General features: G+C 40.0%; 1 protein-coding gene and 1 long non-coding RNA gene across 8 annotated transcripts in view; one reads left to right on the forward strand and one right to left on the reverse strand.

Moving 5' to 3' along the window:
* LOC106089892 (uncharacterized) overlaps positions 1–24242 on the reverse strand; it is a 289467-nt gene that overhangs the window by 136930 nt on the left and 128295 nt on the right. For all 7 annotated transcript variants that reach the window (XM_059364663.1, XM_059364661.1, XM_059364660.1 and 4 more), the window contains one exon: positions 13185–14331. In XM_059364663.1, coding sequence (XP_059220646.1) covers positions 13185–14331 — 1147 coding nt within the window. The remainder of the gene's footprint in view (positions 1–13184; positions 14332–24242) is intronic.
* LOC131995722 (uncharacterized) overlaps positions 1–24242 on the forward strand; it is a 52195-nt gene that overhangs the window by 2684 nt on the left and 25269 nt on the right. The window lies entirely within an intron of this gene.

The raw sequence follows: 24242 nt of genomic DNA on the forward strand, positions 1-24242 counted from the left end.
GAATGCGTATGCAGCTCCTACGGCTGCAGTGTCCAAGCGTGCACCATTTGCAGCAAAGGAGTTTAAACAAAGAACATCAACAGTCGAAGACTATTTTCGTCGGTTTGACCTGGCACTCCAGCTCAGCAAGATACACCCGGAGAAAAGTTGATACCAAATGTGCTCATTTCAATACCATACGATATTGATAGTAAAGCAACACCGTATGGTACAAAAACAATACCGGACGGTTCGGATGAAACCTAAAATGATTAGTACCGTTTGATACTAGCCTTATTACCGAACTGGTATAGGCTTTCTGCCAATCTGTTATTGGTTTTAGCACCAGACCGTTATTGATTTTAGTACCAACCCGTTATTGATAATTCCACCCCCTCATGTCATGAATACACCAACACACCATCGTTTTCCACACAATGGACAATCATGTTTTTGGTGTAGAATGTCCTTACAATTTTTACAAGTTCGATTTTCACCGCCCTCGAGTATTTGAACAGGTTTTTACGCACTCAAATTGTATCAAAACATTTTATTTATTTCTTTAACAAATATTTTATAATGGCGACAATATTTTAGGTACAAAGCTCAACAGCACTTCTGGCGCGATGACAAGAATATAATACGACGCTGTCAATTCTTAATAGCTTCCTTTGTTTGGCATTGAATTGATACCAAATGTTATTAAAAATCTTTGGCAAATGACCCGAACAAAATAATCCCAGGCGGTATTTCAAAGTAACGTAATTTTTCTCTCAGTGTACCTTAGGAACTCCACAGTATCTATGCAATCTTGCATATGGGAACTGAGTTGACTAGTACCCTCGAATTTTTGGTGAGCCACCTGAGGGTTGAGGATCTGACACATGACGTCATTGAGGCAACACTCATTAAACATTTTGATAAATCGAAAAATAAATATGCCGAGAGTATTAAATTTAGACAAGTTTTGCAGGCTAATGAGGAAAATGTGGCAGATTTTTCTTTGCGCTTGAGGAAAGCTGCAACGTATTGTGAACACGGCACATTTCTCGATCGAATGTTGTTGGACCAGTTTTTATTTGGCTTGAGAGCCAGGGAGATGTGCAACGTTATAATGGCAAAGAAACCAGACAACTTTGTGGTAGCGTACGAACTGTTACTGTAGATTGCGCTTGATTATGTTATTTGATTACCGTTGTTTCGCTGTATGCATAAGACATGTATGTGTCTTACTTTCTCGACCTTTTCTTTCCATCTTTTTACTTTTTTTACTTTAATTGGCTATGACAGAATATTTGCTCCACTAGCCGAACGTAGAATAGTGTTCCAAGCGCCTCGATCTTCTGCGCTCATTCTAAATTCTCTGACACCAAGTTGCGAGGTGTCTCCCACCACTTGATCTTTCCATCGGGCTTTTGGTCTTCCTGGTTTGCATGTACCACCGTGTTTGCCTTCAAAAGACTTCTTTGCTGGAGCTTCTTCATCCATTCTAACAACTTGACCTAGCCAACGCAGCCGTTGTATTTTGATGCGTGTAACTATGCTATCGTCGTCATACAGCTCGTTGTTTATACGCCGCCTATATTCTCCATTAATGCAAACTGTTCCATATATTTTACGAAGAATCTTTCTCTCAAATACTTCAAGCACTGCCTCATCTGCTTTCACAAGTACCCATGCTTCAGAACCATATATCAGCACAGGTGTCCTTGTTTCTAAACTGCTTACTTAGTCCAAAGTAGCATCTGTTTGCCAGTATTATTCTTCGCTTAATCTCAAAACTGGTGTCATTCGTTTCGGTTACTGCGGTGCCGAGGTAGATAAAGTTACTGACTGTCTCAAAGTAGTGGTTCCCAACTTTCTCCATTTTCTTTATCTGCTCGGTTGTACACGGCTTTTTGGGAGCTGAAGCCATCCATTTCGTCTTATCTCCATTTACTGCCAGTTCCGTTTGCACTGACTCTCTTTCGATTCTTTCAAAGGCAGCAGTTACTACTTCCGGTGACCGACCTATGATATCGATGTCGTCGGCATAGGCGAGTAGCAAGTGTTCTCTTGTAATGAATGTGCCATATCTATTCACATCTGCATCTCGTATAATCTTCACCAACAGGATATTAAAGAGATCACACGATAGGCTGTCTCCTTGTCTGAAACCTCGTTTGGTATTAAATGGTTCGGAGAGATTCTTTCCTATTTTTACTGAGGAACGCGTATCAGTAAGTGTCATCCTGCAGAGTCTTATTAATTTTGCAGGGATACCAAACTCACACATGGTTTGAAATACCTTTGAACGTAAAGGAGTATCGAAGGCGGCTTTGTAGTCAACAAAGAGATTTCCACCACATTTTTTTTTTTTTCATGAATAGACTTACTAACGAGCAACGCTTGCAAATCATTGAATTTTATTACCAAAATCAGTGTTCGGTTCGAAATGTGTTCAAATTTTGACAAATTTTGTTCAGCGATGAGGCTCATTTCTGGTTGAATGTCTACGTAAATAAGCAAAATTGCCGCATTTGGAGTGAAGAGCAACCTGAAGCCGTTCAAGAACTGCCCATGCATCCCGAAAAATGCACTGTTTGGTGTGGTTTGTACGCTGGTGGAATCATTGGACCGTATTTTTTCAAAGATGCTGTTGGACGCAACGTTACGGTGAATGAACACATTTCGAACCGAACACTGATTTTGGTAATAAAATTCAATGATTTGCAAGCGTTGCTCGTTAGTAAGTCTATTCATGATGAAATGTCAAAGCATACTGAGCATCTTTCTCTTTGACACCATGTCTGAAATCCCACGTGATCTGTCAAATACTAATGCATGAAAATCCTAACCTCAAAAAAATCACCCTTTAGTTGCTGCCAAGATACACCGGACATTAGTACGGTGTTGAGACATCCGCTTCGTAATCCGGAAGCCTAGGTTCTAATCTCAGTCAAGATTAAGTTTTTTTCCATATTTTTAAATTATTTTTCTGCCTTTTTTTTGTACTAAAATTTGACGACTAATTCCCAATTTTCAGTGCAAATGGAAATATCGATAATATGCCTGGCTGAGAGTTTGTTTCACATTTTTGCGTTGTCCCTAAATTTAGTTTTAACTCGGTAGCCCTATTTGACTTAGAATACACAGGATTGTGTGATTTTTTGGAATTGACCCGAGCATTTAAAAGCATCTGCATAAGCGAAGAAAAGGACTTTTCAGTTCACAGTGATCTCCACGGTCAGAACACATTCCTGCAGTAAAGGATTTTCCTCTCGCCTTGCTATTCGCTATAGTTTTGCAATTTTGTCAAAAACAATTATAAAGTTCGCGAGTGAATTTAAAAAAAATTTCAATCCACTTTTTCGTTTGAAGTAAGTTAAAATAATAATTCACTCGAGTGTTTGCGGTGTTTTTGTTTTTTTAAAAAGAAAAATTCCTTTGGTTTTACACGCTGCATTAACATTTTTTTTACCCACGGAGGAAATTTCATGCATTATGCAAGGATTTTGTTAATATTTTTAGCTGGGCAGAGAATTGAAATTTTCTTGGTAAGAGTGTATCTAAATTCTCTTATTCCTTTCTGATGATGACGTTGTGTATTTTCCCTCTTCAGCTTTGGAGTCTGTGGCCACCAGATGTATGCTCCCTTCACTATCGATTGGCTTCGCTGTGATCAGTCCGTTTATTTCTGCCGTCGTGAAGTTTTGTTTTTGGCATACCGCCCAGTAAAGTGTGGTTAATAAGGAAACAAAGGAATCAACTATCAAAAATCACATTTTTTAATGTTTCGAGGAAATTTTTCATTTTGTGAAAGCCTTTGGCTAATCCTATGCCTTAAAATTTTAAGGCTGTGCGGTGTCCCATAAATTTCAAGTTCCGAACGGTAAAATTATATTCATATAGGTTCTATTGTGCGAGAAAGAGACCAGTGTGTGATTTTTATATTTTTGTTTAATTCCTACACTTTGAGCTTAACCTAAGGAAAAGACTCTTTAGTTACAATTATTTAAAGCAAAAAGAACATAATTATTAAGAGCATTTTGTGAATATTAATGAAAGTGAAATGCCAGTGTTCGCAATTTTAAAATAAGTGAATTCAAAATTTTGGTTTCGCGCAGCTAATTAAAACGAACGAACTATGCAGCAAAAGATGCAAATTAAAAAATTTATATTAATTTACCATTGTAAATTTTTATATATAAAATGGAGACATAATTTGTTTTTTGCCAGTTTGCCTCCATAAAGCCTTTTAAGCGCTGAGGCATAATTAAATTGATGTACATATTTTGTATAAAAATAAAGGAAAAAATTTAAAAAAAAACTATGTTTGTATGTAAATTCCCATTTCCCTTGTCTATGTGCGTAGGCCAAAATCGTAGTTGTAATAGCAAAAGACTATTTTATACATGCAGACAAATGATAAAAAAAATATATGTATATACATAAAGTTTTTTTTTTACAAAGCCCCTTAAAGAAAAAAAAAAAACATCAGAGCATTATATGCAGCTTCGTATACTAATCTCATTGAAAGGCCTTTCAATGGGGAATTCGAGCTAACCGAAGAACCGTTACCCATCTGAGAGAACATTTGCCCAATAAAATAATTAAAGTCATTTAAATAAATTCATTTGATAAATTTTTGTTTTCATTCAATGATTCGAGTTAACAACCTAAAAATTTAAATTCGAATATTTGTCTGGAATTTCTTTAACATAAAGTTACAAACAAAAAGGAAATAATAAGATTGCTTCCGAGCGAATGCATACGAAATAGTCACGCATATGCAGCTGGCATCTACCGCACAATAACAAACGCCCACAAGTTTTAAAGACACTCCTGCAGCTATGCATTTTGTGCCTACAGCATCAAAACTAGTTTAGTGGAGCCGTGACCATTTCGTATACACACGTCCCGGAGCAAATACTGAAATTAAACAAAATTAAATCCATGTCAAGTGTTCATTTTACTATTATCAACGATACTGACGGATGTTGCAACCTTAACTGCATAAAATTTGCTATTTTTGATAAAGAAAATAACTCCATTGGTTTCCCACCGGAGAATTTAAAAACCAAATGTACAATCTCTGCGGTCATTGACCCAGTATAACTCAGCTGTTTTGGTACATATGTATGTCGGTATGTATGTTTGTTCGCTTTGTTACAGCACAGCAAGACATAAAAGTAATTCGGTTTTTTTAGGAACAAAATTGTTCGCTATGATTTCACTTTCATAAAAGACAACATACATGCTACATTTTTTATAAAGAAAATTTTTACACTCCTCGTATTTTGTTTTTAGCTCTTTGAGATAGATAGCTATAATCTTCCATTACTATAAAATTTTACTGTTTACTTCTGGCTACGAATTGTAAAAACTCGCTATAGGTTATTTTGCGGAAATAGTTGTGCGTTAAGTAGGCAAAAGTACGATAGTATTTTTATACCCTCCACCATAGGACGGGGGTATACTAATTTCGTCATTCTGTTTGTAACTCCTCGAAATATTCGTCTAAGACCCCATAAAGTATATATATTCTTGATCGTCATGACATTTTAAGTCGAACTAACCATGTCCGTCCGTCTGTCTGTCGAAAGCACGCTAACTTTCGAAGGAGCAAAGGTGACCGTTTGAAATTTTGCACAAATAATTCTTATTAGTGCAGGTAGGTCGGGATTGTAAATGGGCTATATCGGTCCACGTTTTGATATAGCATATAAACCGATCTGGGATCTTGACTTCTTGAGCCACTAAAGGGCACAATTCTTATCCGATTTGGGTACAATTTTGCATGAGGTGTTTAATTATGGCTTCCAATAACTATGCTGAGTATGGTTGAAATCGGTCATATAAACCTATCTGGGGTCTTGACTTCTTGAGCGTCTAGAGTGCGCAATTCCCATCCGATTTGGTTGAAATTTTGCACGACGTGTTTTGCTATGACTTCCAACAACTGCGATAAGAATAGTTCATATCGGTCCATAACCTGATATAGCTGCCATATAAACCGATCTGGGATCTTGACTTCTTGTGCCACTAGAGGGCGAAGATATTATCCGATGGCTGAAATTTTGCATGAGGTGTTTTGCTATGACTTCCAATAACTGTGCTAAGTATGGCGCAAATCGTCCATAACCTGACATAGCTGCCATATAAATCGATCTGGGGTCTTGACTTCTTGAGCCTCTACAGCGAGCAATTCCTATCCGATTTGGCTGAAATATTGCATGACGTGTTTTATGATTTCCAACAACTGTGTTAAGAATAGTTCAAATCGGTCCATTACCTGATATAGCTGCCATATAAACCGATATGGGATCTTGACTTCTTGAGCCACTTACTTACTTACTTTACTTGGCTATGACAGAATATTTGTTCCACTAGCCGAACGTAGAAAGCTTTGATGCGTGTAACTATGCTATCGTCGTTAAGCCACTAGAGGGCGCAAATATTATCCGATTTCGCTGAAATTTTGCATGAGGTGTTTTGTTATAGCTTTCAACAACTGTACTAAGAATAGTTCAAATCGGCCCATAACCTGATATAGCTGCCATATAAACCGATATGGGATCTTGATTTCTTGAGCCTCTAAAGGGCGCAAGTATTATCCGATTCGGCTGAAATTGTGTACAACGGCTTCTCTCATGACCTTTAACATACGTGTCGAATATGGCATCAATCGGTTTATAGCCTAATACAGCTCCCCTATAAACCGATCGCAATTCTTACTAGATTTGGCTGAAATTTTACACAATGACTTCCATTATGGTCTTCAATATTCAATTCAATTATGGTCCAAAATGAACCATAACTTGATACTGTTCCAATAACATAGCAATTATTTTCTTTTATCCTTTGTTTGCCTTAAAACAGATACCGTGGCAAGAGCTCGACAAATGCGATCCATTGTGGAGGGTATGTAAGATTCGGCCCGGCCGAAGTTAGCACGCTTTTTTTTGCCATGCTATTTGAAGTTTTAAGTTTAATCTTAGTTGTTAGATTAAAATAAACTAAACCGCCATCATGAAAATAAGAAAAATGCTAAATTCCTGAATTAGAAATAAAACTTTGTATTTTCGAAATGAAACTGTCTGGTAAATATATGTTGAATAAAGGTCGTTTAGTCGCAGCTATGTGCTTAACCTACCGTTGTCGTTTGATTTCTACTAACCGGAAGCATAGAAGGGTCTACCATGGATTTGGTACTATTAAGAAAGCTAGGTAGACAGAAAGGGCGGGCAAATTGTGGTGAACACCATCTTAGCCACAACCTAGCTTTCTCCTTAATTTACTTTCCCATTTCTTATATTTACAAGCACGCAAATATATTATTAAAATTTTTGTGATGTGAGAGAGTGAAATGACAAGATCCCAACCCATCGACGAACAAGTAGGCCGGAAAAGCAAGCGTGCTTCCGCCATGATCACCCTCAAAAAATACAGTGGTTTGTACAGCATAGTTGTAGCGGCTGCGGCGGAGATCACTCTCGTAGTCAATGCCGTTTTCGGAATACCATCGGCCCAGATGCAAAAGAAAAGGGCACATTGCTAGGGCCTGCAAGCCACAAACGTCTCATGTGGCTGAGGACGAATCGTTGCCATCAGCAGGAGAGTCGATTGAAGAGTTAAACAATGTGTACTGTATTCAGAAGGGGAAATCACCTAATTAAGTAATGGTGAAGATAGATGGAAAACGTATGCAGATGGAACTTGACACAGGGTCACCATGGTCAATTATGAGCGTATCTTGCAAAAAATCGAATTTTAAACTGAAGCATTCTGATAGTCAGTTCTCTAGCTATACAAAGTATATAATTAATTGTTTAGGGCGTTGCCCGTTAACGTTACAATAGGCGACAAGAGCTGTAAGCTAAATTTTTATATAATAGACGGTATTTTTGTCAACAGAACAGACACATGTCTTGGATAAAGTGCTTGCACGGTTCGGTGACGTTTTTTTCTGATGTAGCAGGGAAATTTACAGGTCCACCAGTGACAGTCCATATAAAGCAAGGGGTCACGCCAGTTACATGAAAGCAAGAAAAGTCCCATATACCCTGCGGGAGGCGTACGCTAAGGCGATTGATGATAAGATAAAGTTTGGACTGTACAAACGAGTGGAATTCTCGAAATGGGCTTCGACAACCCACATAGTTACAAAAATGGGTGGTTAGCTGCGGATTACGGACAACTATAAGCTGACAGTAAATTAGGGAATGAAAATAGATGACCACCCGATACCGAGAGCAGACCACAAAAGTAGTTCTGCCATCTCGATATCACGGATGCGAATAGTCTTCTAGTAATCGACGATGAGTTTGGAGAAATTTTGACATTGAGTACACCAACACATGGCTTAGTAAAGCCAACAAAAAGGTAAGGATTGAAAAAAGATATATCCGTATATCGGAATAGGTACTACCTATTACGGAGCAAAATGTTAAAGCCTTTCGGAGTAGGTTAGAAATGGAATCCAAAGACTCAACATCTGCGGTGGTGGCGTTAGACCGTAGCGTGTTGTCCTCCTCCTAGGTGTGGGTGCCATGGTGCCTGTATTCGAGAGTAATGCTTCAAGCGCCCAACCTTTAAGTAAAAGTGGTGTTTCTGACTCGGATTCAGACAGCGACTGTGGAAAGAAACAGCCATCGCAACCGAATCGAGAGATGAGGGCATCGGAATGACGGCAGAAGTGAGCGATGGCTAAGCTCACAAGCAAACCGAGAAACCGTGCCGGTGCGGGACGACGGAGACAGAGGAGTATGTACCGGCAGCGTAATCGGGCGAAAGTGCAGGATGCTGGAAGGGATACAACTGATATTCCAAGTATTTCTACGGTGCGGGACGAAGGAGACAGGAGTATGTACCGGCAGCGTAATCGGGCGAAGGGCAAAAAGATCCCCGCTTTCAAATACTCCGGGAAAATCAAGCCAACCATCCCGCAATGGAGACTCCAGACAGTATCCTGCGGAGGTAGACAAAGTCGGAGCAGGAACGAAGGAAGCGCGCACGGCCCCTGAGTCTTCATGGAAGACTGTGACTTCCAATAGGAGGCCACAGCCATCACGGAAGGGGAAGATGGTCGCTGAGAATGGTAAGAAGCCCTCGTACGCCAGAGTGGAAGCACGACAGAGATGAGATGACTTATGCAATCATGAATATCAGCTGTGCATCCGGTACGATTCCACCAGATCAGTCCCACCACATCAGTCCCAAGTGGAGGATCTGGTAAACGATCGAATTTTTGAACATGTGTGGAACTCTGTAGAGGGTCCACCCATTCAAATGATGAGCTGCGTGTTTAGAGGGGACATCTTTACGATAACGTCAAATAGCTCGTCAGAGGTATTCACGCTCCCTGGGAGAGCGCAAAGCTCGACCTGGTGAGAAAGATTGATACCCCCCAGCTCACAAATGCTACGATCTTCATCAAGGGATGGGGCAGTAAATTTGCAGCGGAACGCATGTTGGGATTCTTGGGCAAGCAAAACCAAGGTTTGGTCGAGGAGAATTGGGAGGTCTTCCACAGGGAGGAGAAGGAGGAAGGAGCTCTCTTTGTGGTTGGCATTGACCAAGTCTCCGTGACAAGTTTGGCTAAGACTAAAGGCATGGCGCACTACGGGAGCAAAGCTGCCTTTTTCAAGATTGAGAAGATTAGGATAGGCAGAAATTGTCATTCTGCGAAATCAGGCCGTGCGGGTGACTCAACACCGCCCAACAAACAGGGGCCCGACAACGAGACAATCACATCTCAATATTGGAAAGATACTAGAAGCAAAGATCCTAATTTTAAAATATCAGTCAGTTCAGTGGCAAGAGACCCAACACAGCCTAACAAACAGGAACCCGACGACGGACACCCACTTAAAGATTCGGAATACTGGGATAGGTAAAGATCCTTATATTGAAACATTAGACAGCGTAGCGACATGAGTCTCAATGTAACCCAACGAACAGGTACCGCGATGGTATTGAAACATCAGGGAGTACAGGGAACGGAAACCCAAAACAACTTAACGAACAGGGACCCGACGATGGAACCATTACCGACTTTATAAAAAGTCGGAAGACTAGTCTAGGCAACGAACCTAAAACGATGACATCCGGCAGTGCAGTGACAGGAAAGTCAATGATCTCATGGTCTTTACACTTAAAGAACAGGGAGCAGACGATGAGATCATTACCTACTCCGAAGACGCCAATTTACTGGATGACCGATGATTGAGGTAATCCAGACAAATCTTCACCGGAGCGAGACACGATCTCATCAACAAGGCCAAGATTCATATTGCCTTAATTCAGGAGCCATGGACGACCCGGAACAAAATTATTGGACTGAACCATATCAACTAGCAATTATTCTATACTAACACTGGTACTCGGCCGAGGACCTGCGTTATTTGTCATAAAAATTTTAAATATAAATTTTACCCCGAGTTGTCAACGTCTAATGCAACAGTGGTAAGACAGGGAGACGGAGGAGTATACCAGGAATCACTTATCTGCCTTTCGACTCTCCGACCCCGCCACCTACGTCGGAGCTGCAAATACTGGTGAAGAAAGCTCAACAGGCAGGAAATGAGGCCACTCCTATGGGTGACCAACATAAATGACCGTTTACGAATTCAGACTGAGGAGGGTTTTGAACCTGTCTGCTACGCAGACGATGTCGTCTCAGATGCCCAACATCTGTGAGCCTTCCTGCCACGCTCTTAAAAATGACACTTCCAATCCAGTTTCCTGTCCAAGATCACTCCTTAATATTTGACCTTGTCAGATATCTAATTCGTTCTATTGAGGAAACGCGGTGCGTTGAAATAACCCACATTTGTCTTTCTCGTGAACAAGTAGATTGTGGTCATTTCTGGGTTAACACTGATACCTTAAGCTCTTGCCCTGTCGTATCCCTTTTGGCCTTTCTATAGCTGGTTCGGATCATTTCCCCTTAGAAGTATTATAACATCAACTGAGTAGAAGATGGGTTCAATGCCTCCTCAGTAAGCATCCATAATCAATTTTTTATGGTGGTCACACAGAGTGGCGATAAAATACCTCCCTGTAGCGTGCCTTATGCCACTTTCTTCCTCATATTTATGTCATGGGACCCGCAATTTATTCACCTGTTCCTTAGCATATGGTTCATCCAGTCTCTTAGAACACGGCCCACCCGGTACTGTTCTAGGGATTGGATCAATGTGACGGTCTGCACATTTTAAAATCCCAATCGATGTTAATGCAAACCGACAATGTGTACGTCTTGGCATCGATAGATTCTTCTATTTTATGCACAACTTCGTGCAGGGCAGTCTTCTCCGATCTTCCCTTGACAAAGCATGCTGTTTGTATTTAAGCAGTTCGCTGATTGTCCTAATCTTTATCATGGTATCCTCAATGCGTTCCATGGATTTGAGTTGAAATGACGCAAAGCTTATAGACCTGTAGGCCTTTGGAATCGCAGAACTTACCTTGCCGGGCTTGGATATAAATACCACCCTTGCCTCCAGCCAGGCTTTCGGAGTATATGCAAGCCCTAGACAGGCTGTGAGGCGCCAGGTAGTCGGCCTCCTTCTGTAGTAACGCCGGAAATATTCCATCAGGTCCGGGTGACTTAAATGGTTTGAAGCTCCTCAACGCTTCCTTGACCTTAAATTCTGTAATGATAAGTCCTCGATCAGTCTCATTAATCCCAGATTCCGGTGTCGCCGTATATTGTATTCCTTGGGCCGTGCAATAAACATCCCAATATACTTCCGCTTTTTAACGACGTGCTCTGTAATAAAGTCTGCGCACCTCTTTCCAAATGTTGCGAATCTCCCCGGACATGAAGGGTTTTTCATGGACCAATTTCCTTTTCCGAAGGGGACAACTATCTTGGAAAGACTCCACTAGTGCAGTCATAATCCTGTTGACATTTTCGTCAATCGGATTATCGGATTCAACTTATTACGCAAGTTTAACGATAGTCTGAGTAGGAATGCTCCACGGAGACCCTCCAATCCTGAACCTCATCGATCAGATTTTTCAAACCTCCTCCCCAATCCTACTAACAAAGGTGACGACGTTACCAATTCTATGTGTAATTGGGTCGTTAGTATTCAATAACTCTGCCAGAGCTTGGCCCCGCTTGTTAACGAAATCTTGTGAGAGATCGCTTCGAACCCAATTAGTACCTCATTTCCTGTCTCTTTCTTTCCTCACCAGCCATTGCAGCTCCGACGTAGGTGGCGGTTTCGGAGCGTCGAAAGGCAGATAAAGTGATGGCAGGTACGCTCCACCGTCTCCCTGTCTCACCACTGTTGCCTCCGACATTGACAACTCTGGGAAAAATATCTAATTAAAATTTTTATGACAAATAACAAAGGACTCGGACTTTGTTCCGGGTCGTCCATGGCTCTTGAATTAAAGCAATATGAATTTTACCCTTGCTGATTTTCTCCATCAGAGCGTGTGTAGCAGTCACGCTCCGGTGGAGGTTTATCTGGATTACTTCAATCATTGGTCCTCCAGTAAATGGGCATCTTGGGAGTAGGTGATAATCTCATCGCCTGCTCCCTGTTCTTTAGACTGCATTGACTTTCCTGTCACTGCACTGCCTGATGTCATCGTTTTAGGTTCTTTGCCTAGTCTAGTATTCCGACTCGTTATTGGGTTTCCAGTCCCTGTACTGCCTGGTGTTTCAATACTAGGATCTTTGCCTATCTTAGCCTTCCAAATCTTATATAAATGAGCTTCTTGGGAGTAGATGATGGTACCATCATCGGCTTCCTGTTCGTTGGGTAGCATTGAGTATCCTGTAGCTGCGCTGCCTAATGTTTCAATATTAGGATCTTTACCTATCCCAGTATTCCAAATCTTTAAGTCGGTGATGGGTCCGTTGTCGGGTTCCTGTTTGTTAGGCTGTGTTGGGTCTCTCGCCACTGCACTGCCAGATATTTTAGTATTAGGATCATTACTTTTCCTAGTCTTTCCAATATTGAGAGATGCTGTGATTGATGCATGTTCTTGTGTTATCACAATAAACTACAATTTCTAAGCGAGTCCGATTGCGCACTGCCTCTAAAATCTAACGTATGATATCGAGTTATTTTTTCAATTGTACTACTCTATAATTGCACTTTGTAGACAATTTGAAAAGTTTTCATTAATTTTAAGCTGTGCAAATTAATATAACGCCTATAGTGTGCGTGTTCATATTGTGAAAAAAAATTCATATTTCTTACCTCTTGATATCGTTCATTATTTCGAAATTTGGTGAGTTTTGTGCAAGAATGTTTGAATAATGGCCAATTAATTCGATTTCTTCCAGCAAGACATGGTCGACCCCGTTCGTGTTTTTGGACATTGTGCTCTTTGCAGTATGCTCTTCGAAAATACAATCAATACACTTTTGTATTAAATTTTCTATTACTATAGCCAATTCTTCATCTGAAATTGCCATTGATTGCGAAATACGTATCATATTTCTCTCAGATAAATGAGCTTTAAGATCTTCATAAAGTCTAGACATTCTTCGGTTGACTTCCTTATCATAAGCTGTGGTAACATTTGGACCATTGAAACATGACATTTCGGTATCATGTATCCAAATGCAACGTTTGGCTAGTTCTTGGCTCATAAATACAGTGTTGTTAATTTCTTGTTCAACAATTGTTGACATATAGGAATCTTTCAAATCATCAGAGAACAAGCGCAATAAAATTTCAAACAAGTTGTTTAATTCATTATCTAATGGGGAAGAGGATTCTGTGCATAATTCCGTATTTAAACGATGGCACATTGGTTGGTAGCAATTATCTATAATATACCACTTCTCCAGCAAGCACTTTTCTTCGTCCGTTGCCGTTACTAAAACTTGTGTGAAATCTTGGCTTTCAATTGTCAATGGTAGCATGGTTGGGCCTAGCGAAGAACCAAGAAGTAAAATAGGAATAACATAAGCTGTCGATGAATGCCTATTAATTTCTGATAGACAATTGGCAGCTTCTTCATGTCCACCTTGAGCCTCCAAGGGAGAGTGAGTCCAACGAGTTGTTTTCGTTAATATCAAATTTTTTGCTGGATCTACAACATCGGTACTGTGAAGATTTGATATTAAAAATTCAAAACCCTTTTCCTGACACTTTTTTAGCAATTGTTTTTGCAAGCTGTAAATCACTCCCATATGCTTTTTATATTCCGGATTGTTATCAGACAACACATATACGACAATTTTCTTATTTCTCTCAATATTCCTTCCTATAAGTGATTTTCCTTGAAGTGTCAAAAGATAATGGGGCACCGTGGCCTTGTGCTCCAATCCATTTCGTAGTTCTTTATTTTGGGTAGTGTTAATTATTGACTTTGGTGTATCTGACATTATTTGCGGAGCTGAAACGATACAAGAAAAAGATTGATTTTATGAACGGAAAACAGATTATTGAGCAATTAATCAGGTTTTAGGAATTGCGCCCTCTAGCAACTCAATCAATCAATGGGAGCTTTATTAAGTTTTGGACCAATTCAGATCATACTTTGTATAGATATTTAAAGTTGTAGGAAAAGAACAAATTTCAAAATTTCAGCCAAATCGGATGAGGATAGCGCTCTCTAGAGGCTCAAGGAGTAAAGCTGATGAAGTATTCTAACCAAATGACGAAAGGCGTCCCATAGTGGATGTGTGTGTTGTGATCTCTGGCTTTCCTTTTCAATTGCAAAATTCTCCGATCATTGATCTCGTCTCGATAGAGAAACAAACGCTCGACTACTTCCCCATTTGGGAAAAAATAATAACGCAAAATTAACAAGTAAAAGGGTTTTAAAGTGGGCCGGGCCGAATCTTATGTACCCTCGACCTTGGATCGCATTTATCAAGTTCTTTGAATGACTTTTTCAATATATATATGAGCAACATCATGTTATTGACCGCTATGGTCCGTACTAGTCATGGCTGTTAGGTTAGGGCTACGTTAGGTAAGGGTGGCAGTCCTTTACAGACTCACTTAGACAATTTTAAGTCTATTGTGATACCACAGTAGCGGCAGACCAAGGCTTCTGGCGGGTATCGAACCCACGACCCCTGCACTGCTGTTGGAAGTCATAACAAAATAAAAAGAAAAGTAAGAAGTCATACTTGCAAAATTTCAGCCAAATCAGATAAGAATTGCGTCCTATAGCAGCTCAAGAAGTCTAATCAGGCAGCTATATCAGGTTATGTACTGATTTCGACCATACTTGGCACAGTTGCTAGAAGTTATTCTTCAATTATATGTGCAAGGGAGATAGGCTTATATAGCAGCTATATCAGGTTATGAACCGATTTAAACCATTCCTACACAGTTGTTGAAACTAATACCAAAACACCACGTGCAAAATTTCAGCCAAATCGGATAATAATTGCGCCCTCTAGAGGCTCACGAAATCAAGACCCAAGATCCGTTTATATGGGAGCTATATCAGATTATGGACTGATTTCGACCGTGCTTGGCATAGTTGCTGAAAGTAATACCGAAACAACACGTGCAAAACTTTAGCCAAATAAGATGATAATTGCGGCAGTCCTCTGGCCTTCACCCCCAAATCGTCTGGCCTTTCATTTCTCTTTACTCCGTTATGGCCCGGCACCCAAACGATGCGGATTTTGCCATCCTCAGAGATTAACGCTTTGTAAATCTCCTTCTTACACTGAAAGACTGTTTGTGACCATACCGTCCTGGTTGTTATTGCCCTTATGGCAATTTTACTGTCGGTAAAGATGTTCACACTCGACGTCCTCGTGTTAGCACCACACCACTTCATGCATTCCGCGATCGCCCGGATCTCCGCCTACAGGACCGTATTATGGTCAGGCAGTCTAAAACAGATCTCAGTCCCTGGGTTCTCAATGTAAACCCCCAGGCCCACACTGTCCTCTAGCTTTGATCCATCCGTGTAACATGATCTTCCAGATGGCAATACTAGGGTTCCATCAATCCAGGACTGTGCCGATGGCAGCAGTGCCGCGCACTCGACTTCAAAGTTCATCTCAGGTATCCGATCGGAAACCTCTTCCCTTCCTTCCAGGTTTCCCATCGTCGCCACAATTATACCGCGATGGTATGAGCTGCTCCCATCCTCAATCCTTTCTCCCATCGCCTTAGGTCCATAGCCGCAGTGGCTGCCTCACACTTTATCTGTATGTTAATGGGTCAGATATCTATAATAGTCTTCAGTGCCCTAGTGGGCGTGGTCCTCATCGCTCCACCTATGCCTAGACAATATGTTCTCTAAACCGGTTGTATGATCTTTATGTTGCACTTTTTTCTTCACAGCAGTCCACCACACTACTGAGGCGTAAGTAAGTATTGGTCTAATCACGCTCCTGTAGAGCCAGTAGACTATGCTAGGATTCAGGGCCCATTTCGAGCCTACGGTCCGTCTACATAGCGCCCAACATCTGTGAGCCTTCTCAGTACGCTCCTGAATGTGACACTTCCAACTCAGTTTCCTGTCCAAGATCACACCTAAGTATTTTACCTTGTCAGTTATCAAAATCGTCTTATTGAGGAAACGTGGTGCGTTAAATTGGCCCACCTTCGTCTTCCTCGTGAACAGGCATATTTCTGGCTTCTCTGGGTTAACATTGAGACCTCTGGGTCTAGCCCAGTCATATGCCATATGCAAGAACCTTTCGGCCCTTCTGCATAGCTCGTTCAGATCCTTACCCCTTAGAAGTATTCTAACATCGTCTGCGTAGCAGACGGGTTCAAATCTCTCCTCAGTCAGCATCCGTAATAGGTTATTTATGGTGGTCACCCATAGGAGTGGCGATGAAATGCCCCCCTGAGGCGTGCCCTGTGCCACCTTCTCCCTTATATTTATGACATGGGACACACAATTTATCCACGTCTTCCTTAGCATATGGTTTCTCAAGTCTCTAAGGACCGGTTCCACCCGGTACTGGTCTGTTAAAAGTCTCCTCGATGTCAATGCATACCGCCAGTGTGAACGTTTTGGCCCATTTACAATCCCAACCGATCTAGTATTTGTGCAAAATTACAAGCGCCTAGCTTTACTCCTTCGAAAGCTAGCGAGCATTCGACAGATGGACGGACGGACATGGCTCGATCGACTTAAAATTTCATGAGATCAAAAAATATATAATTTATGGGGTCTTAGACGCATATTTCGAGGTGTTACAAATGGAATGTCGAGATGAATATACCCCCATCCTACGGTGGAAGGCATAAAAATTTTGAAATTATTATATGATATAAAAAATGTAAGTGAAGTCCGGAGATTGCTTTATAAGGGAGCTGTATAGGGTGTACACCCGGTTAATCGTTATTCTATTATTCATGACCTTTCAAATAATCGAACAAATGAAAATTATAAATTTTCAAATAATCAAGTAATCGAATAATTTAGGACGGTTAATCAATAAATTGTCTGAAGTAAAAAAACTTAAAATGTATGAATTGTGTAATTTTTCTGGATTTCTTCGATCATTTGGGCCCTATTTGGGTAAAATTTCAATCGATTGCTTTAGTTCAAAAAGGAGGATCAAATAAATCCGATCCAATAACTTTCTTTACAATTCAAATCGATATACATAAATGAGAAATATTTGAAGGATAAGATTTCGAGAAATATACCGTTTTGTTTTATTGGACATGTTAAACGATTAATCGTCAACCTCTTGCGGTCTTGTTCGGTTAATAATTGCCCATGAATTTTCAAATAAACAATTACCACATTAAACAAGCTCGACAACCCTGCTTATTAGCTGTACTTTTTCCAATGTTTTAATTTTTGTGTAATGCCAGACATTCTGTCTGTGGTAAATTACACTTTCTTCCGTACCTCACATGATTTAGTTCATCTGTTGGAAGTTGTATTGATGGCTTCGAACGCTAAGACAACGGCAGTGGCTCTCGCCGTTGCTCCGTGTGCCCAGGTTCGAATCCTAGCCGGGTTTTGCCGAATTTTTAATTTTTCAAGTTTTTGCCTGCTAGGGCGAGATCATTAAATTTTACAATTTTTGTTTGTTTCTCTTTCGAAACGAGCTGAATGATTGAAAATGCAAATGGAAAATGAGAGCCAAAGATAGAAACACACACCAACCACTATGGTACGCGTTTCGTCTTTGGTTAGAAGACTTTTCAACCATATTAGGTATGATGGCTTCAAGGGCAGTGGGTTGGTATGTTGTATTTGAATCGTATTAATAGCGAAAACTCATCTATGATACAATTACCACATTAACCAAGCTCGACAACCCTGCTTATTAGCTGTACTTTTCCCAATGCTTGTACTTTTGTGTAATGACAGACATTACATCTGTATCAAATTACACATGATTTTGTTCATCGGTTGGAAGTTGTATTGATGGCTAAAGTTTTCCTAATTTATAAGAGATAAAATAAGAAAAGGTGGCAGACCGTAAAATTTAACCGTTATTGCAGTTGTAGACTTTTGCTTTCTTTGTCCACTTATGCCAAATGACCCAGCGGCAAACGTAAATGTAATATGAAACTTGCTCTCATAGATAAAAGTTTGCCGATTAATATTATTTTAACACATTTTCTTACTTAAGGTGGGTATTAAGTTTGTGTCTTACAGTGAAAATTAAAATTTTTTACAATTACTTTTGGTACATAATAGATTTTAAAGCAAAAAGACTTTCTGATTTCAATCATTAGGACATTCCCACTATTTATGATAAAACTTTAATAAAGAAAGTCATCCCGAAAAACATGGGTATTTAACTGTGAAACACGAACTTAATACCCAGCTTTTTGTGAATATGCAATTTGGCTCGTCGAATTTCATTAAAGATTTTCGTACATAACACGTATATAATATTTCATTGTGCTCAAAACTACGGTCAAAGCCAACAGAAATAACAAATTTCTACTAGACTTTTCGTCCCTTCATCACTATGAGCTCCGAAACAATTGCCTTGGTATTCCATATTGTGAATTATGGAATACAAGAAATGGTTTTATCTGAAAAAATTATTTAAAATGTAAAGAAATCTGGGTTATTATTTCGGGGTTTTAAAATTGTTTTTCCGAGTCTTTCAAATTATTCATTTCATTGCTGATGGAATACAAATAATTTATTATTTAATTGTTACCAATTATTCTTTGTTTTTTCAGACTAGCAAGCAAAGTATTTAATTTTAAAAAAATATTTTTAAATGATTTGTTTTCTACAGTTGAAATTTCAATTAAAATAATAAAACGAGAATTAAAAAAAAATCATTTAGAATTATGCCTTAAACAATTTTTTGTTAAATGTTTGTCTATCGGATTCTTGTTTGAAACGTTGAGTGTAGCGGACGTTTTGTAATTTCACTCCGCAAGAAATTTCCTCAAGTATAGCTGCGATATAGGTATCCATTAGGCGGTTGATGATCTGCGTGTGTTTCCAGTGGAGCGGTAGATCTAGAGCCCGAGAGTAGGCTTAGAATGAACTCCAAAGATCCAACAGCTGCGGTGGTGGTATCAGGCCGTAGCATGTTGTCTGCTACCGAAACATCGACTGGTGGAGCGGCTGCTCCAGGCTCCGCTAGCCGACAGACGACTGGTCAGCAGGGGCTTTTGACAAAGACACCCGGTTCGAGTCTCAAGGACAAGCCCGGACCTATTCTTTCTTCCCATGTCTCTAATTTGCCTAGGCCATCGGCCATTCCCGGCAAACCAACACGCTCTTTAAGAGGTTGGAATTATAAAAGACGCATCGCTCTCATGTTTATTGAGAGGTTTGGTGCGAATGATTTTAATACTCTCACTAATAGGGAGAGAGACTCCCTAAATTAGACTCGAGAACTTGCTGCACAGGCTACCCAAAGACACACGTCTGGATTTGAAAAGTGCACCGCAGTCAGCCAAAAGATTACGGTCACCTGGAGGGCATCCCATGCCTAAAAGAACTAGGGCGAACAACAGTAAGATGGGTCCAAGAACCATTGCTAATGTCGCTGGGTACAGTTCGGTGATGGCAGTTGTCGATAAGGGAAAAGAACAGGGCTGCATACCTTGGAATAATTGAAGTGGAATAGTCAATGACAGTCCATTGATCAGTATACTCCAATGTCCTTGCGGAATTTCCTAGGTCTCCTCCAGTATGTGACGATGCAGGCTGGTCTTGGGGCCGATACACACTAATTGCCTTCGGGCATCAACGCTCAATTGAAATGTATCGTTGTGCGCTAAAAAAGATTGGTGAAATCTGGCCAGGTGCAGCACTAGATTTAGTCAAGAAGGAAGATATTCCTTCTCGACCAAAGGCGCATGCATGGATACCATGGATTCCCTCAGATCCTGAATCGATACTTGGATGAACAAGGGAATGTAATCCCAATCTTTTAACTACCGACTGGAATATTGGGAGATTGAATGAGGCTGATGGTGACCGGAGACAGTATTCGTACTAAACTCCGGCTGTATCGCAGACCTCAAAACGTCTGAAGGGGTTGCATCCTACTGATACAACAAGTTGAAACTGAAGGTCTATAGAAGCTGTGGGGTTGGGGAATCAGGAGACGACTCAGAAGTTGTTGCTGAACACTTGCCTGAGGAACTATCGACCATATCGCTAAAGTCTAGCGAATTGCAGGGATTGAAAATCCCCCTGCCACAATCGAGACTGGAGGGGATGGCATCGAAACGGGACCCGACAAGCCCAGCGAGGAAGCACGTAACTCTGAAAGTATTTCGATATCAGCAGTTGGTGAAGCATTTAAGAAGAAATCGTCCACACCACAAGTGTCCAGCACTTGTGTCCAGCACTGGTTTCATAGCTTTCTGACCTGCCCCTGGATGCGTACAGAAGCTCATCATGAAAAGTTCTAACGAATCTTGTGAGAATTAACTCCTGATGGATCCTGACTATGGTCCGGTTTCTACTGATAAATATCCACCATTGTAAGGCCGCTTCGGCTGCACTAAAGGTCCTCCTGATGGCAGAGGGATTTGATGTGGTTCTTATCCAGGGTATGTGAAGGAATGGTTCGTGGACTAAGAATGCCGAGATTTAAACTCTCTAAGGGTACGGGGAATGGGAGACACATAGCCTGTATTCTTGCAAAGAGTAGTCTAAATGTTTGTCTTCTTCTGTCGCTAAGCACTGAAGATTTAGTAGTAGCTAGCCTTGAAATAAACAAATCTCATTACTGGCTGGCTTTCCTTTATATGGCACACGATTCAGAGATGCCGCCTTCAAACTTTAAGGCGCTGGTTGAAGCCTCTTCTGTAGGGAAGAAGAGCCTCATTGTAGGACGTGATGCTAATGCACATCACCAGATATGGGGAAGTTCGGATGTAAACGAAAGAGCTGAGCTGCTTATTAAATATATTATAAGTTGCAATCTGGCGATTTGTAATAAAGGGCATAAGCCTACCTTCATTACCAGGAACAGGCAGGAGGTACTAGATATTACCTTTGTATCTTTGGCCGCAAAGAGGGAGCTGTGAGCATTCCAAAACTTTGTGGGCTAATCTAGACTTGAAGAGATCAACTGCTTTGCTGTCATTGGTTAGAACAGACGTCTCAGTCATTATGTCCGTCATGACAGGTGACTGTCTAATCGGAAAACATGCTGCTAGACTAAAGGTTCCCAGCAACGACTTTTGCAGAAGCTGTGAGGACATCGAAGAAGAAGATACTATAGAACACCTTCTGTGTGTGTGTCCCGCACAAGCAGTCAGAAGGAGTTCCACTTTAGGGTCTCATTTCTTTGAGATCCTGTCTGATTTAGCGGATGTGAACATGCGGAAGTTGTTGGACTTTTTAAAGCAATCTGAATGGTTCAACGGTAGGAACTAGAAGGCATCTTTCTACTTCTGTTGCTGTGGTATCACAATGAACGAAAACGTCTTAGAGAGTCTGATGGCAGACTGCCACTTAAACCTAAACAAACCTAAACTTGCCTTTCGGAACAATTTTTATAAAAAAAAAAATTGCCAAGAAAATTTCATGAAGATTTTGGCTTAATGAAACTCTTATTAACTTTTCGTTTAAAACAATCACAAAAATTTTATATTTTGAAAAATTACATTGGGTTTCGGTCTTAAAAAAATTTGTTTTTTCGTCGTTAAAAAACTCAAGAATATTGCTGCCTTAGAAATAATCTAGCTCGACTAAGGAAAGAGGTATTGTAATGAAATTTGAATTGGCGTAAAGTGGACGAATGAAACCAGTTACAACAATTTTTCCTGTCATATTTTGGGTGAAAATTGGGTTGCCAAAAGTCGTCAATTTTTTATATACCTAAAAATAAACGAAAATTTCTCAAAATTCTTAGGAGGAAATTTCTGGATTCTTTTTGGATGTCTTGTTGCGTTTAAAGGTTTATATATTAAAACAGTAAGGAAGGGAAAAAGTCGGGCGGTGCCGATTGTATAATACTCTACACCTACCCCATAAGTACAATGTGGGACCTATATCCAATTTTGATGGACCTCGGCGAGCAAATATGTTCAAACTGTAAAAACTACGGTTGACAAATGACAACATTGTAGCAAATTACCCAAAATCTGACGAACATATATGAGGGAGCTACATTTAATTCTGAACCGATTTCGAGCAACCTTCTCACATGATGTGGTAGTCGTTGAGGCAAATTTTGGTCAAACAATGCGATTGCAGTCGCTTTTGGGGTGAAAATCTGGCGATATACATATGTATATGACAGCTATATATAAATCTGGACCCATTTCTATGAAATTCGCTAGTAATATTGAGAGTCATAAGAAAATCCATATAAAGGGTGATTTTTTTGAGGTTAGGATTTTCATGCATTAGTATTTGACAGATCACGTGGGATTTCAGACATGGTGTCAAAGAGAAAGATGCTCAGTATGCTTTGACATTTCATCATGAATAGACTTACTAACGAGCAACGCTTGCAAATCATTGAATTTTATTACCAAAATCAGTGTTCGGTTCGAAATGTGTTCATTCACCGTAACGTTGCGTCCAACAGCATCTTTGAAAAAATACGGTCCAATGATTCCACCAGCGTACAAACCACACCAAACAGTGCATTTTTCGGGATGCATGGGCAGTTCTTGAACGGCTTCTGGTTGCTCTTCACTCCAAATGCGGCAATTTTGCTTATTTACGTAGCCATTCAACCAGAAATGAGCCTAATCGCTGAACAAAATTTGTCAAAATTTTAACACATTTCGAACCGAACACTGATTTTGGTAATAAAATTCAATGATTTGCAAGCGTTGCTCGTTAGTAAGTCTATTCATGATGAAATGTCAAAGCATACTGAGCATCTTTCTCTTTGACACCATGTCTGAAATCCCACGTGATCTGTCAAATACTAATGCATGAAAATCCTAACCTCAAAAAAATCACCCTTTATATATATATATATATATATATATATATATATATATATATATATATATATATATATATATACATATATATATTCCTCGACGACTGCCACAGTACATATAGCTCTCATATATATGTTCGTCCGATTTTGAGAAATATTCCAAAAAAGTGATCATTTGTTAAACGATTCTGTCGAAATTTTCCAGGAAGGGTGACAGCTATATCTAAATCTAAGCCGATTTTGACCAAACTCTATGTATACTGGGTAGTCGTCGAGGAAATCGTTGTGCAATATTTTGGCAAGATTGGTCAATAAATATGCTTGCAGTGGCTCTAGGAAATCGGGCGATATATATATATATATATATATATATACGAGAGTTATATCTAAATCTAAACCGATTTCCATGAAATTCATCAGTAATATTGACAAAAAAATCATTCCTGCCAATTTTCGATAGAAACGGTTAACAAATGACTATTTTATTGAATTATTATACACTTCGTCTCTAGGCCGAAAAATATGCATATACCAAATTTTATGACGATCGGATGAAAACTGCGCCCTGTACTTTGTACACAAATTAACATATAAAATTTCATCAAAATCGGACAACGGAATCGAGGGTCAGGAGTAATGGTTTAAAATTTGTCTTTAAAAATATTTATTGAAATTTGTTTATAAAAAATTTTGTTGAGCTGTTGCTTCGCTGTCGACGCTCCACTTGCTCTTGTCGCGCTTAACGCGAGTATCTTAAACAAAAAGTTTTTGGTGTCTTCTTCACAATGGTAGCATCTTTTGTTGTGCTGATCGCTCCCTTTTTTAACCTTTGCCAAGGCACACAGGCAGCCTTTTGCCTTCGGCTCTCGTTTGCATCAACCCTTCAGCTGTTTGCATCAACCCTTCAGCTGTAATAGTGCTGCTGGTTACGTAATCATTTTCGTCTTGCCTAGGCGAACCTGTCTCG

Source organism: Stomoxys calcitrans, chromosome 3 (genome assembly GCF_963082655.1).
Source record: "Stomoxys calcitrans chromosome 3, idStoCalc2.1, whole genome shotgun sequence".
Taxonomy (NCBI): Eukaryota; Metazoa; Arthropoda; class Insecta; order Diptera; family Muscidae; genus Stomoxys; species Stomoxys calcitrans.